This window comes from Sebastes umbrosus, chromosome 1 (genome assembly GCF_015220745.1).
Source record: "Sebastes umbrosus isolate fSebUmb1 chromosome 1, fSebUmb1.pri, whole genome shotgun sequence".
Lineage (NCBI taxonomy): Eukaryota > Metazoa > Chordata > Actinopteri > Perciformes > Sebastidae > Sebastes > Sebastes umbrosus.
In genome coordinates this window covers 4,480,549-4,497,574 of record NC_051269.1, presented here as the reverse complement: position 1 = coordinate 4,497,574, position 17,026 = coordinate 4,480,549, and the positions used below count along the sequence as shown (strand labels likewise).

At 41.3% G+C, this 17,026-nt stretch overlaps 1 protein-coding gene across 1 annotated transcript in view; it reads right to left on the bottom strand.

Moving 5' to 3' along the window:
* Positions 1-4,636: 4,636 nt before the first annotated feature.
* cntn2 (contactin 2) overlaps positions 4,637-17,026 on the bottom strand; it is a 53,598-nt gene continuing 41,208 nt past the window's right edge. The window contains exons 14-23 of the mRNA XM_037764909.1: positions 16,289-16,409; positions 15,961-16,119; positions 15,415-15,564; positions 14,368-14,438; positions 13,340-13,574; positions 12,756-12,871; positions 10,628-10,814; positions 8,623-8,735; positions 7,903-8,071; positions 4,637-5,670 (exon numbers count right to left, since the gene is read on the bottom strand). Of these exons, the coding sequence (XP_037620837.1) occupies positions 5,564-5,670; positions 7,903-8,071; positions 8,623-8,735; positions 10,628-10,814; positions 12,756-12,871; positions 13,340-13,574; positions 14,368-14,438; positions 15,415-15,564; positions 15,961-16,119; positions 16,289-16,409 (1,428 nt within the window). The 3' untranslated portion in view covers positions 4,637-5,563. The remainder of the gene's footprint in view (positions 5,671-7,902; positions 8,072-8,622; positions 8,736-10,627; positions 10,815-12,755; positions 12,872-13,339; positions 13,575-14,367; positions 14,439-15,414; positions 15,565-15,960; positions 16,120-16,288; positions 16,410-17,026) is intronic.

Below are 17,026 nucleotides of genomic sequence, written 5' to 3'. Positions count from 1 at the left end.
AGGTGGCCATAATGTTATGGCTGATCGGGGTATATTGCGCCTAGCTAGGTGAAATCTTATACTTGCACTTAAATTGAAACATTATTGATGTTACAGAGCTGTCCGTCAGCGTCCGTTATGAATGTTGTTGTCACTACGGCGTTGCATTGTGGGATATTTATGCCGCCGTAGTGTCCAGCGTTGCATACTTTCGGACACTGAAATATCTCACATACTGTTTTAGCGTACTTAATAGCATGCTAGTGTGGAATTTCGAACGCAACCACAATCTCGATATGATAGAGAACATCTGGTTGCATAGTAACCACGGTTCTCTTAGTGAAGACACTATAAACTATCAGTGATTCCACACCAGCACAGGTGTTTTATAGGTAAACCACAGGGTGCACCCTGACACCAGGGGATCATTCACCATACATATGAAATATGTAACAGAGTAGAGATAGTCTCTTCACTCAGAGAACCGAGGTTACAACGTAACCAGACGATCTCTCCTCACAGCAACGTGTCAACGTGGCCGTCTGTGATCGATCGGATGTTGGAGGTTAATCAACAAACACCACCAACAATGTAGTAAATACACACGTTACTCAAATACAATCCCAAAGTGTTTATTTGAAATCATATTTACAAGTAGCACCCCCCCCCCCACCCACCCACCCCTCCCTCCCACCCTTCCCTCACACTTCCATTCAATCACCATTTTGAAAAGGCCCAAAGGCTACATTATCCAGTGTATCCAGGCAAGCCATATGAAACACAGACTCGCTGTTACCACCTTTATAAGTGAGTGTTGAGGCCAGTCAGTCTGCCAGAACATTCAGTGACTGGGCACCCAGACATGGTGAAATGACTTTATGGCTCTTCAATGAATATTAAAGGCATTGAGAAAAACACTTTGTATAGAGTAAAAACACAAAAAAACAGGACATCATTCAACAGTTCTGAAAGCATTTCCAACTTCTGGACTAGTACAGAGATGAAGCAGCTGTGTGAGTGGTTCAGTATTTCTGAGTGAAAGACAGTGATGGCGGTTTAAAGGTCCCATATTATGCTAATTTTCAGGATCATACTTGTATTTTGTGTTTCTACTACAACATGTTTACATACTGTAATGTTTAAAAAAAAACTTTATTTTCCTCATACTGTCAGCCTGAATATACCTGTATTTACCCTCTGTCTGAAACGCTCCGTTTTAGCGCATTTCGACGGAATTGCAACAGAATTGCGTTGCTAGGCAACAGCTTGGGTCCATGTGTACTTCCTGTCAGCTGATGACATTCACATACACTGCAACCAGGAAATAAACTGGGACACATTTAGAATGTTTATGTTTAAATCTGTGTAAAGGGTCTAAATATTGTATATTTGTGACATCACAAATGTACAGAAATTCTGACAGCTTGTTTTAAATGCAGAGTTTCGGAATACGAGCTGTGAGTATTTCTCCATGGATTGAGCGTTTCGATACTTTCACAGTATTTCTATAGGACTGAAGCCTGCTTTATAATAAAAAAACATGAAAATCTCACTTTTTTATAATATGGGACCTTTAAATCCAGGTTTAGAATCGGTATTTAGACCATTTAGACCAGATTACTGAAATGATTGTAGGCCCAGCGGTGGACCACGCCGAGATTTGTCGGCCCCAAACATCAGTACACTTGTACATTGGTCTAACCTAAATTTAAACCTCAGTTTTTACTAATCAAACATCACGTAAGCAATACTAATGACTGTCAATGGCTAATAGCCTATAAAGTGTAATTCAGGGTGTTTTGACATTTGTGATAGTTTGCTTTCCAGTGCTCGTAATGATATTTACTAATATGCCTAATACATTGGTTTGGCTGCACCCAAACTAATGCAAACTAAATAAGGTGAGATCAAAAGTATGAAGCATGTGATGAAAAGTTACATTTTCCAGACAAAATAAAGCACATCGATCAAGCAGTCTATCATTCGACCACTTGCAAAAGTATAACATGTACAGTAACACTGAAGTAACACAAAAAGCTTTTGGTTGTCCAGGCCATTCAAATATTTAAGCATCTGAGTTCCTCTGGATCTCCTGAGTTAATGGATAACAGACCACCTACCGATTTAACTCACAAGCTTGTTCGCACAATAATTTTGGCAATTTTAAAACTTATTATAAATGTATTTAGTCTTCTTTTGTTTTAGTTTTGCATGAGTGTATGAAACACATCCACGCAGAGCAGAAAACTAATCTGTATGTTAAGAATAAATCCTGGCGTTTCTTCTGTGATTCACCAGCTCCTGATGCTTTGGCTTTGGAGCAGTTGACCTGAAACACTTTTCCGGAGCTTTCAACCTCACTGTTTTCCTCAGTGGGTGGAGTTTGAAAAAAAAACTCTCTCTGGTCCGCCTCGAGGGGGGGTCGGGGGTCTCGGACTGCTGGTGAACTAGTAGCCTATTTGCGTGTTTGCTACAACTGAATTTAATGAATTAAATTTATTTTACCAGACCACAAATGAGACAATAACTAGCTAGCGTACCCCGCGGTCAGTCCACGCAGTGACGGATGGACAGGTCCGCTCTTCAGCACACTTTCTGTAACCAATGTAAAATGAAAGCGTGGTGGAATTAGCAAGCTAGCTAGCTAGCTAACTTGTTGAGTCGTACGAGGAGCCAACTGTATGACCGATAATCAAATGGTACTAACACCACATGACTTTTGTCTGGAGAATTGTCACAATGTATCATCCTCGCATTGGTTCGATTCAGGAACCGGACCTTTAGGCGTGAACCCGCTCTAAAATGTTTGAAGGCGACGGTTTCCAGGGTCAGGAGTGAACTTTCACGCTGTACTTTGTTAAAGGTCCCATATCGTGCTAATTTTCAGGTTCTTACTTGTATTTTGGGTTTCTACTAGAACATGTTTACATACTTTAATATTTAAAAAAAACTTTATTTTCCTCATACTGTCTGCCTGAATATACCTGTATTTACCCTCTGTCTGAAACGCTCCATTTTAGTACATTTCAATGGAATTGTAACAGAATTGCGTTGCTAGGAAACAGCTTGGGTCCATGATTACATCCTGTCAGCTGATGTCATTCGCATCCACTGCAACAGGAAATAAACTGGGACCCATTTAGAATGTTTATGTTTAAAACTTTGAAATGGTCTAAATATTGTATATTTGTGACTTCACAAATGTACAGAAATCCTGACGGCTTGTTTCAAAAGCTCCGTTTCTGAATACGGGCTGTGTGTATTTCTCTGTGGATTAAGCGTTTTGATACTTTCACTGTATTTATATAGAACTTAAACCTGCTTTATTATATAAAAGATATGAAAATATAACTTTTGACAATATGGGACCTTTAAGATTTGCGATAGATTGAGGAAATGGAAACTAAAACGTGGTTATTATATAACACAAAGTCATAACTGAAACCCAAACCATGTATTTCGGTCGTTATTGACTCTTGGACGACTATCTAAATCCAAAGCATCAGTTAATCTTTAAACTTTTGAGTGTTGACAGCAAACAGTTTAGACAGTTCTGACCAAAAAAAACTAAGGCAACGACAAGAGACAGAAATTGTAAGCACTTGCTGACCAGACCTGACCTGGACAGGATAACTGTGGACAGAAACAATGCGTATGCTAGAGGTCACATCCTTCCTGTAAACTGTAGTGAACCAGACGTGTTACTTAAGAGCTGATAGACGCTGACAGGATTACAATGAGAACGATATATGACACTGTTGACTGTACTCTCTGATAACTTTGGCGACCAACTCTTTCATCTCTAGCAGTGACTCCTTCAGCCCCCGCCGCCCACGGGTGTTTCATATCAACCTACAAGCATAAAAAGCAGCTGCAATAAACCCAATAAACACTGAACAGAAGCATTTTTTTACATCGTTGTCAGAATTATTCACACAATGCAGGCACAACAAATGTAAACAAAGCATTAAATACACCCTTCATCCATCCAATTTAACTTCCCCCCCAAAAAATGCCACGTAAAAAATAGAAAATGTAAACATTCATTTGGACCGGTGACATATTTCTGTAGCTTTGCTATACTCTAATTACTGCTGAGACGAAAACACAAACGAGCATACAGACGTTAGCGGGAGCTCAAAATCAACAATAAAAAGTTCTTCAGTGCTTTGTTGAGTGACTGGTTGTGTTCACACTGTGAGCAACGAGACCAGCGAGGTTCAACAACAGGATGCTGCTTTTCAGGGGGAATTGTGGGAAATGTTATGCTTACTATACATGTTTGCGTCCAGAGGGGGGTGCCCCTTAGCTCTTGCTAAAAAAATGTGTTTACTCAGCTAATTGAATCCTAATTTCTAATTTCCACGGGTCCAAATCTTCTCAGTCAGATGGATTTATTTTATTCATCATATCAATATATCCAGAGGAGCTTCATTTTAGGGGCTGAAGTATTTAAAGGGGACTTATCATGCTCATTTCCAGGTTCATACTTGTATTTGGGGGTTTCTACTAGAACATGTTTACATGCTTTAATGTTCACATTATTTTTCTCCTACTGTGTCTGAATATGCCTGCTCTGCTCTCTGATTGGCTTGAGAGAAAAACACAGTGCACCTTTGCAAAGGTAGTTCTCAAGCTGTGGGCGGTATATATTCTAATGAGCTGCATGTGACATAGGAAGGGAAGTCACATCTGATTGGCTTGTTGAATCACATGTTTTCTGATCTAGACAGCCCACAAATAAACTGACTGGGTTGTCTTATTTCACAGTTTTGTGGGTTGCTAGGAACTCCAGGTACCCAGATGGATGCGCACAAGCTCTGAAAAATAGTTTATCATGATATGTCCCCTTTAAATATCTATTGATATGAAAGTGATATCTTTGAGTTTCATGTTGTAAACGCTGTAAATAATTTGATGTGGACAATTTGGTGACTTTTGTCATTGTCAAAAGGCTTTTCCAACACTTTTAAATTCCATTTTTTTCAGGAACGTTGACCATACACTTCTGACAGTATATATACCTAGCAGGGAAAAATGCACGAGGTGCTGTTCTTAATATTGTAGCTGCAGACCTTTATAGCTCTTTACACCACCAGACACTCATCAGTCCAGTTGCTTTCAGAGTGAACAGGCCGACACCCGTCACGTGTCAGACCGTACCGTATGTACACGAGTTCTACACATCATCATTGATTCTATGAATAAATTACACCTGAAGTCTGTGTCTCGCCAGCTACAGTTTGGAGGACACGTGTGTGAGACGCGTCAGCCACAGATGTGATGGTCCCCATAAGGCATGGTTTTTACTGACACCGGTACACAAATACACAACCAGACAGGGCTGCCCCCCCGCTCCTCCCCCGACCCGTTCACAACCCATCCAGACTTTTAAAAAAACCTTTTTTTTTATTATTTAAAAAATGAAAACCCGTCCTTCTTCCCTCACCCGTCCAATCGCTGCTTTGCTACAACCTCCCCCCCGACCACCAGAACCCCACCCCGCCCCAAAAACACAGGCTGAGACACAGGACAGCTTTAGTTTAAGCCGTTAAAAGCAAAAAAGTCCACAGATTGGCTGAGATCACAGGCCTGACGACGACACCAGAGTGAGTAGGAGCAAGCCGGCGAGGAGGCGGAGAGGACCGGACGGTGTGGAGGAGGCCTCGTTCTGCACCATCATACCAGTTCCTGTGTGAGAGATGAGATGTAAAGATGCTGAATGTGACATCAAGATTTACAACATCTCATGCCCTAAAACAGTACACTTTCAGGTTCAAACTTGAAGTCCCGGTTCATACATAACTTGGGCTGGGTATTGATATGTATCTGTAGCAACCAATGTTTCAAAGACTGCCAACTGACATCAAACGTCTGCTTAGCAAGTTCCACATTTTAAATCAAAATTTTGCCAATACTGGACTGTTTGATTTAGGTTTATGTTCTCGTACAGCTGTTTGTGTTTGGACAACTTTTCAAAAATGAATTAAATAAAAACTGGTGTTCTGTAGGAAACTGTTAATATTTCACAAAGTCCGATATATAAAAAGAAAAGCATAATTTTGTCCTTTTGAACTTTCCTTTATAACCAAAGGACCTTAAAAGTCAGACCATAATGAACTCTCACTGCCCCATGGTTGTTTAAGATACTGCTGACATGTTTATGATCACCATAATATATATCCTAATGGTCCTAATCTCTACGATAACGCAGCCTTGGATGTCTCTGAATAGGGGTCACTTCCTGTTAAAGCAACACCTATAACCTATAACTAAAGATGTCATCCCGTTATACAGCAGTCATTACTATACTCATTCATAATTTAACTTAAAACATACAAAAACTTGACATAATTGTTTCAAACTTCACAATAAAATGATCATCAAATTCACAATATTGTTGATCTTATTTACATATTTTTCTGTTTCTGTTGTCAGACAGAGGACTGAAATCTGATGGTGGCCCATAAATACGATGTTGACCAGCAGTCATTACCAACATAACATCATTATTTTATGATCACAAAATCTTCACTTCATTTTTATAGATTCTATGCTGTTAAACAATATACTATTTTTAACTGTCGGAGATTTTCCATTTGGGTTCACACTGGAATCTATATCTGTAATATCTCTGGCTGTATTAGACCATTGTGGGCATTGTGGGTTACCATTCAGGACAGTTTTATGGCAAATTGGTTTACAGGATTGTTAAAATCGGTGCAATAAAGTACCTTCATTAGTTAAGTATTTCATTTGCTGACAGACATTTCTTGTTTGGAGATGACAAGAGTAGTGAGATGCCAGGAAATGAAGGGAGAGAGGTTACTGGCCAGATGTAAACTGGGAACATTGTGGTTGAGGCCGCCAGCGTGCTCCCAGGGTGCTCCCAGGGTGCTCCCAGGGTGCTCCCAGGGTGCTCCCAGGGTGCCCCTGTGATTGGCCGTTTTATCCGCAGACCTTTTTAAACTAGACAACAGAAACATTCTAAATGGGCCCCCTTTGTATTTCCTGTTGCAATGCTTGTTAAAGGTCCCATATCATGCTCATTTTCAGCTTCTTACTTGTATTTTATGTTTCTACAAGAACATGTTTACATGCTGTAATGTAAAAAAAAAAAACGTCTTTTCCTCATACTGTCTGAATATACCGGTATTTACCCTCTGTCTGAAACGCTCCATTTTAGTACATTTCAATGGAATTGCAATGGAATTGCAATGCAATTGCATTACTAGGCAACAGTTTGGGTCCATGAACAGTATTTATAAAGCACTTAAACCTACTTTATAATGTAAAAGACCTGAAAATCTCACTTTTTACAATGTGGGACCTTTAATGCAGTAGCTGACAGGAAGTAAACCTGGACCAAAGCTTTCGCCCTAGCAACAGAATGGCAATGAAAAGCTCTATACTGACCACTCCTAATGTACAGTGTGACCATGATACATCCATGGGTTAAATCATTGAATGGGTCAGTCGTTATCGGGCCAGGGTCTTTCAGATCGGACTATTAGAACACATGGCACATTCTGGGGCTTCAACACGGCATCACTCCTGCTGTATTAGTACTGTATGTACTGTCAACACTACTATTTGGTGATTTCAACAAATATTTAAACAATCATAGCAGACTAGTATCTTAAGAACATTCGCAAGAATTATCCTCCACATGATACTGGTACAGCTAATTAATTATAAACACACCGTGTTGGTGCCAAAGTAGAACCTGTCTTGGCCACTATAGTGACTTGTTAATCGTAGCCTGAGAGGAATGGAGTGCTGTGGGGGTGTTGGATCACAGGATTGTGGGTGCTGCAGATACAGTCATGTCTGTAAGCTCTACCAGAAGCTGGAATGACTCTTCACTCTGCTTATTACTCGTTACTCAGAGAAAGCTTCGGTGTGTGTTTCTTAGTTTGTCACCTGAGTCCCGGGACACGATGATCTCGTGCGCCGGCCCGTCCCCGCCTTCTCCCCAGGACCGGATCTCCAACACCACGTAACCGTTGTCTTTCGGCAGCGGCAGGCTCATTGACGTCTTCGACTTGTCCAGAACCTTCAGCGCCGTCTGGCCCTCGTGTTTGTACAGAACCTGACACACAGAACACAGCAGGTTCACATCTCAACGTTAAAACAACATCTTAAAAGCCTTTTTTTTACAGTTACAATACAACAATGCTGCTGACATTTTAGTGATTTGTGTACTGCAATGTCATTGTTTGTGTTGAAAGGACCATTGTTATCTTTTGATGGTCGTGTTTTGTTCATGCATAAGCCGGTACAAGGTTGATAAACACGATCTTTGATTTTGTTATACAGCCTTCTTATTGCGTCTCATATCTCACATGTAGAGGAGATTACGCATATCCTGATCGGACAAAACGTGTGTACTCCCGCACCTCGATGTCTCACCACACATCCACACACCTATCTCTCTGCACTCAGGAGGAGGAAGAAGGCGTCTTGCTGCTTTCTCTCAAGTCTTTATTTTTGTCACTACAGTGTGACCCCGAGTTCATTGCCTCAAGTCAACCCTTTTAGTGAGCTCCTACCTGAGAGAACCATTTTACAGTAGAGAGTGATGTCTTTAATGTGCCACATGACATGCAGACATACACACACTTTTAATCAGACATAACTCACTTTGTAGCCCAGGACAGCTGACTCATTGTGCATGGCCTTCACGTGGTCCCACCTCACCGTTACCGTGGAGCCGTCGGTCTTCCACGACACGTTGCCTGGACGGCGATTAGGAGCTGTGATGGAAACACAAACATTACCTTTAAAATAATGAAAATTGATAGGAAAAGAAAGAAAATCAGATTGTGGGTGTGGTATGAAAAAGAAAGAACGACAAAAATATATATATAATTACAGTTTTTCCATTAAGTTATCTCACCTTGGTCTTGGGATCTTTGGGAACTAAAAATCAGGGAATCTTGGCCTCCGCTGTTTTTGACCATTTAATATTTGTCTCTCACCTTTTGGAAGTACAGTACTAAATCACCGGAGAAGCACTTTAAAAGAGCAATGTGTAACATCTGGCCAGAATTTTAGTTTAAAACATAAAAAAATGAACTTACATTATCAACACATATGCTGTAACACACTTACAGACATATCTATTCATCTCTTATGGCATGTTTTGACAGTTCTCTATGTACATGCTGACATGGCTCCAGGCAGAGGAGTGAATGCTGCTCTGACATAAAGATCATGTCTAATCCTCCAGTTGAATAGGTTTACAGCCACAGGCCGAGGAAGTGCTAAGTACCAACTCTCCTTCCTGAGTACTGGCTGCTACAGCTGAGAGGGAGGATCCATTTCTGCCAGGAGGAGAGGTGGAGAAGGAGACTACAGGGGTCATTTGACCTAGATGGATTAGTCACAGGATCTTATATGCCTGAGGAGATGACTCCTGTGTGTGTGTCTGGGTGTATCTGTGGATACGGAAGTTAGATAATGACAAAACTGCTGAGAGTAAAAAACTGAATGGTGAACGCAGCGTAGCGATCGATTGAGAAAAGAATCACAAGTGTAGTCAGCGTTTTAAGCCTCTAAAAATAATTGTGTTCTCGGATTTAAATTATTTAAGCAGCTGCTTGCTCTTTAGAGCTGAGTAAACTCCACCATATGCTGTTACTTCCCAGTGCTCCAAGAGCTTTTTCTTAAAGGTTCTCGATACGATATCCAGAGCATTAATAGAGCAGCACGTAGCTACTGTCTATGTGAAGATATAGAGGAGTAATGTCTACCTGAGCAGAGAAGGAAGTCTCTCTACCTCTGCATGTGTTGGAATCAGAGCTTCTGCATGTTAGTGCATGTGACCGTGGCCCACTGGCTAACTCACAGCCGCCGCTCTGCACTGACCTCATCCGGAATTGAGAAAAAATTCGGAGAAAAAAGTCGGAAAAAAAAGTCGGAAAAATGTAAAAAAAAAAAAAAAAAAGTCAGAAAAATGTCAGAAAAAAAAAGAAAATGTCTGAAAAATGTACGGGAAAAAAATCCGTAATGCTCCGGTTACCCCCCAGGTTTAACACTGTTAGCGCTGTTGCGATTGTTTGCACTGTTAGCGCTGTTAGCAGAGTTAGAGCTGTTAGCACGGTTAGCTGCGAGCTGCCGACTCAGCCGTCGCCATGTTGAGAGCTGTTGAGAAGCAGTAGATATGCTTCCAATAATCCTCATATTTAGCACCTTTAAGTGCACTTCCACACCTGTGTTTTGATCATCTGGTCTGAACCAAAGAAAATATCACACATCGCTTCCTAAACAGATGAAAATCAGCAGCTGGATCTAACAGTGGTTTAACTTTTGAATTTGAGCTAAAAATGTATGTAGAGTCATAAAATCCAGTTGGAAGCCGATCCAGATTTTCAAACAGTCTCAGTACGGTGGTTTGGTCCAAGTCTGATTGAGATTGAAAGCACCCTTTTTATATTTGGTACTGTTCACACTCTTACTGTCAGTGTTGCTGAAGGCTGATTTCCAACTAACAGCAAACCAAATCATATTTTTTCACACAGCATTTGCTGTGCTTCTGTCCCTCTTTGTGACCTAAATCTTTACCTGCATATTTGTTTTTTGCTTACTGAGTAGTTTCCACATAACGTGACTGTGTATGTACAGTGTGTGAGTGCTGCAGCCGTACGTGGTTTCCTGGTGGTGACGGTGGTGCGCGGCGAGGGCGGCCCGGTACCGGCGCTGTTGTACGCCAGAATGGCGACGTGGTATCGGGTGCTGGGTCTTAGTCCGGACACTCTGGCTGTCGTTTCCAGTCCCGCTGTCCGCACTCGGTCCGCTGCCGCGTCCCGCTCGTGCTGCCGCCAGTACCGAATCTGAGGAGACGCCATGAGGCCAAAAACACATTTACAAACCGAACCTAAAACACTGCGTATGATTCTCGAATACGGGAAAATGAAAGTGATTATCTGGACTTTACCAACAGGCGATGAACCTGTTGAATACGTTGATATCAGCCATCTCAGCACTATTAAAGTGATAAATCTGTTACGATCTCGACCATCAAATCAATAAAATTGGATTAAGTGAGCTTGGACTATGGCAGTTTGTGTGGGTGAAGAACAGCTAATAAAATGATTAGAACTTTAACGGCAGGTCAGAGGACTGCGTATAAATAAACTGGTCTGATACCAGTTTAACCTGGTCTATGAGACCAAAGTTTGAGATTGTTTTTTTCCTTTTGCCACTTCAAAGAAAAACACTGTAGCTGTAGATTCAGTGATGAAGTCCGATCATAAACAGAGACAGGGACAAGGAAGCACCAACAGAAGGAGAGTGGATAGAGATGTATGATATGGAGAAACTGACCTTTTCTCTTTTTCTTAAACCAGGCAGCGCTGATCAAATATGAATCAATATTTTGCTACTGTAATGCCTATTTCTCTCCACAAATGCGTTCAGAATCATATTTTAGTGTGGTTTTGGCTTATTTGTATCAATAAATGTATCGATAAATTAGTATTGGTCAAAATGGTTGTTACAAATGTAAGAGGATTTTACATAGAAAGAAAAGGAAATATGTGTTATTGTGATTTTTCTTTTAAAGGGGACATATCATGCTCATCTTTAGGTTCATACTTGTATTTTGGATTTCTACTAGAACATGTTTACATGCTTTAATGTTCAAACTACACATTATTTTTCTCATACTGTCTGTCTGAATATACCTGTATTCACCCTCTGTCTGAAACGCTCCGTTTTAGCGTATTTCAACAGAATATCAATGGAATTGCGTTGCAAGGCAACAGCTTGGGTCCATGTTTACATCCTGTCAGCTGATGTCATTCACATACACTGCAACAGGAAATAAACTGGGACACATTAAGTATGTTTATGTTTAAAACTGTGAAATTGTCTAAATATTGTAGATTTGTGACATCACAAATGTACAGAAATCCAAACGGCTTGTTTCAAACGCACAGTTTCTGAATACGGGCCGTGTGTATTTCTACATGGATTGAGCGTTTTGATACTTTCACAGTATTTATATATCACTTAAACCTGCTTTATGATATAAAAGACATGAAAATCTCACTTTTTACAATATGGGATATGGGACCTTTAAATTTCTCTCCTCCTTTCCTTTATGATCGTGGTATTATCAAAATTATTATTCTTTCCTCATTTCTTTTCTGTGATTCTTTCGCTCAGTGACATTACACTGGGTTTGTGTGTGTATTTGCTAGATAAATGTCATAAGACAACAGTCATTAATTAATTCCCCTTTGAGGACTAGATGGACTGAGACTGATATGGACGTGAGGTGATCTTTACCCTGTTACCCTTGTGTGTTCCTTTTATGCTCTCTATCTTCCTTGGATTATTGGGAAATTAATCCTTAACACAAAGCAGATAATCACTGATAACATGAGCCGTATTGTATTACCCCTGGTCACATGTCTGTTCACTTCTCCTACGCATTTAAATTGTTCCATTAAAATAAAAAGTAGAAAAAATAAAGTCATAAAAAAATAGAGACAGGTCTAACTGAAGGCCATCAGACAAAATCAAAATCTGTTTTCACAATAAAAGGAGCAAAAATGTCACTGATCATCAAGTGTAACTGTTTTTTGTAACGATATTCTTCTCTTGTTTTATTAGTTGAATGTCAAATATTCGTCTCCAGCCCCCCCCCCCCCCCCTGAAAAGGATAAGCAGTTACAGATAATGGATGGATGGATTTTTTGCTATCCCTATCTCAGGTACAGTCTGCTGTGTTGGACAAACATCCACATGTGTATGTAGCAGCTCCTCACCTCATATCCTCTGAGGATGCCGTTGGCGCTGAGCTGCTGGACGGGCTCCCATGAAACCAGGATCTCAAAGGCGGTCAACGCCGTGGCGTTGGGCATCGACGGTCCCACCGTTGGCTCTGTGAGGAGTCAGTAAGAGGTCACAAGGTCAGAACACCGTATGCAGCATACTTCATGATGAACAAACTGACAGTGAATGTGAGCTGACTGTGGTCGTCCCACTAAAGGCTGCTCTCTAGTGGTGACAGCAGATACTGCAGTTAGAGACTGTTTCAAACTTTTCTTTACAAATGTTGCGTAGTTGACCTTACAGCGAGCCTTCTTCAATTATACTCTGTTAAGTGTTCGATTTTTTTAATGCCTCCATCTATTTCACTCCACTAACAATAATATATCTGACCGGGAAACACTGTGGAAAATAATCCCAATAGTTCATGTTCATAATAATAATGACAATAATCATTGTAAATGTTATCATTATAATAACAACAATAAGAATAAGTTGCTCTGTTATACAAAGCTGCGTAGCAGTAGACGTGCACCTTGATTAGAACGGGGGTGGTACGCTGAGACGTGGTTGAACTCACCTTCCTCTGCAGAGTAGACCCCGGCGATCTGGCTGAACGGACCTTCTCCTCTGCGGTTATAAGCTTTGATCTTCACCTCGAAGGGGCTGTACGGCGTCAGGCTCTCGTTGTAGTAAACGTGTCGGGACGACTCCACGTGAGGAATACGCACCACCGTCCACGACGGTGCGTCTTGCTTCTTGAATGCCAGGGTGTAGCCAAAGCCATCGCCATTCTGGTACTCTCTGGCCATGGGCTGGAAGGTTCAGCAGATAATTAAGATGTGAACCTCTACAAAGACAAATGGGCCCAAACCCAATGTTCCAACAGACAGCGAACACAACTTCAACTTCCAGTGCATATTGTAAAAAGTGACATTTTCATGGCTTTAATATTATAAAGCAGGTTTAAGTTCTATATAAATACTGTGAAACGCTTAATCCACAGAGAAACAAACACAGCCCGTATTCAGAAACTGAGCTTTTGAAACAAGCCGTTTCTGTCCATTTGTGATGTCACAAATCTACAATATTTAGACCATTTCAAAGTTTTAAATGTCAACATTTCTAAATGTGTCCCAGTTTATTTCCTGTTGCAGTGTATGTGAATGACATCAGCTGACAGGACGTAAACATGGACCCGAGCTGTTGCCTAGCAACGCAATTCCGTTACAATGTACTAAAACGGAGCGTTTCAGACAGAGGGTAAATGCAGGTATATACAAGCAGACAGTATGAGGAAAATAACGTTTTTTTTTAAACATCAAAGTATGTAAACATGTTCTAATAGAAACCCAAACACAAGTAAGAACATGAAAATTAGCACGATATGGGACCTTTAAAACAATAGCCTGGTGCCCGTGTGAATACTGACACAGGTTTTTCTTGCTGTAATCATTCATACTGTCCATTAAGAGAACCCTTTCTACTGTAGTGCGCTTCCAAAAGTCCACAGGCCTCATTCTGTGCATGTACAATATACTGTACTATGTACACAAAGAACACACACACACACACACACACACACACACAAAAGAGTCATCGACTCACCGTCCAGGTAACAATGAGTTCATTGCGGTCTCCTCCCCCTCCTCCAAGACCACTGGGGGCCACTGTGGGAGCTGAGGGCCAAATATATAAAACACAAGATGACATACATGATATATGGAACAACATATGATGCTTTCAAACAATAACCTCTCCCACAAACTAAATCATTAATGCACAAGGATACACACTCTGTTTTCATCTTACAACATTATTTCTTTAGTTTATTTGGCAGACACACATGTATTAACAGGCTACATTAGCCGCTACTAGCGTAACACACCTGAATCCGTCATCGAACTGTCGGCGGGTGAGATGCACTGTGGGAATTTAGGTGCCAGGTTTTGACAAGGAAGGAGGTGTGGCAATAAAAAAGACGATATCTCTGGTTGTTGCTGCATCGATTTCAACGCTAAGTGGAGCTCATTTAAGATCATAACCAATTCAGTTAGAGTTATGCCAAAAATCTGTCAGTTGCAATGACCAGAAACAAAGACAATATTTTGCCACATCACTGCCACATTTTATATGCATTTTCATTTGTATTTTTGTTGAACAGTTTTCATGATGGTGATGTTTCCATTTGATCCTGAACCTCAGAATAAACCTCTAGAACTCTCACTGAAGGAAGCTGCTGTACAGCTGCTACACCGCTGCTCTGGAGAGGCTTTGATTTTACTCTCATACTTCCATACTTCTCATTACAGGCCTGTGGTCAGGGGTTAGGGTGGTGGTGGAGTCCAGGGTAAACTGGGCTTAAATGTAAAATGACTGCCAGTGACTTTTTGCCATTGATTTTCAGGAGGGCTTTTCACACTTCTGCTAACCCTGGGTTAAATGTCTGATGCAACATGTGACTACTGTTAACATTCTACAATTTCAAACAATTCCCCTCTTTACTTTAGCCCCGTTTCACACGGGCGACTTTTAGCCCAAATGTTTAGTTGATTTTTAAAGGATAATTCTGTAAACTCGGTGCTAACCCTGCTCTGGAGTAGGTCCAGCAAGCCCTGGGCATAAGTCTGGGTTAGCCCACTTGTGTCCCCTCACCTGCTTGCTGCGTGCGGATGGTGTGTGAGGGCACGCTGGGCTCTCCGCTGCCCAGGATGTTGCTGGCGATGACCTGGAACTCATAATCCATCCAGGGCATCAGGCCCATCACACGAGCTGACTCCGCATTCCCCTCGATGTTCACCGGGTCTGGTGTACGGAGAGCAGACGTGTGTTTATTCACATGGATAAGCATCAATATTCAATCTCAATCTATGTTAATGTTTTTTTTCAACTAATCCATTTAGTCTAAAAAATATCAAAAATAATGACATTATGTCCATGATACATTTCTATAACACAAAAATCATTTTTCAGAGTACTTATTTAGTCTGACTTCACATTTAAAAAGCTAAATTCTAATACTGTAAAACCAACTTAGGGTGCTTTCACACCTGTAATTCAGTTAATTTGGTCCGGTTCATGTTCACACTGATGTTTTACAAATGAACCAGAGGAGTAAACATGAAGTTATGCAGACTGACAGCTAACTCGTTCATCCTGCATCATCAGGACCCACATTTCATTCTAGTTCTACACACACACCTGTCCTCATCTTCTTCCACTCTGATGAGAGCGACGATCGGCCCATGATGACATATTTGCCGATGGGACTGTGGTTATCGTAGCCTCGACTCCACCTGAGCTCCACCGATGCCTCGGCGACGTTCTTCACCAGTAAACCTCCGGGAGGTCCTGGGGGGCCTGGACACAACACAGAAATGGAACTGTTTGACAGAGTAAATGAAAACATTCACATCTCAGTGAGTATCTGTTAACTAAAGTAACAGGAGGTTGATCAGTACTTCATGATTCAGATGTCACATGACGGACAGGACAAGGGACAGGACAAGACAGCTCTGAGGCGTCTTACCTCGAACCACAAGTTTGGCTGAAGCTGAGGCGCTGTCCACCACAGTCTGAGCTGTGCAGGTGTACATCCCTGCTTGACTCAGCTGAGCACTTACAGTCAACAGGTCACCGATGTTTTCCTTCTGAAAGGGCACAGGCGGAGCAGCAATAGAGTTAAACACTGTGTTAGTCATGAGTATAACAGACAGAAGGCAATACTCATGCTGAGGCAGAACTGACCATAACCAGCTGAGCTGAAGATTACAGGAGCTCATTTTCATCTGGACCCACAACTGGCTAACAGCAGCATGTTATCACATCAGCATTCATTAAACATTTAGATATGCAGGTGCAGGAACATGACCTGTGTAGTTAATCTCATTTAGGAGCTTATTTCTGCCAGGCCCTGTGCTCAGGTACCGTGAAATGTTCAACTTGCTGTCCGGAAATTATGGTTGGGCATTGAGGTGTTCTCGAGGTCCGATTGTGTGTGTATCTGTTTTTTTATGCCGGTTCAGTCCTACATTCAAATTCACATTTTCACAATAATTAGACTTGCTTTTACAACCATCATCTGAGGCTTTTTTTCGATGAGGCTTTCCCTGCTAAAGACGAGGCTTTACCCGCTAAAGACGAGGCTTAACCCGCTAAGGACGAGTCTTTACCCGCTAAAGACGAGGCTTAACCCGCTAAGGATGAGTCTTTACCCGCTTAAGACGAGGCTCTACCCGCTAAAGACGAGTCTCTACCCGCTAAGGAT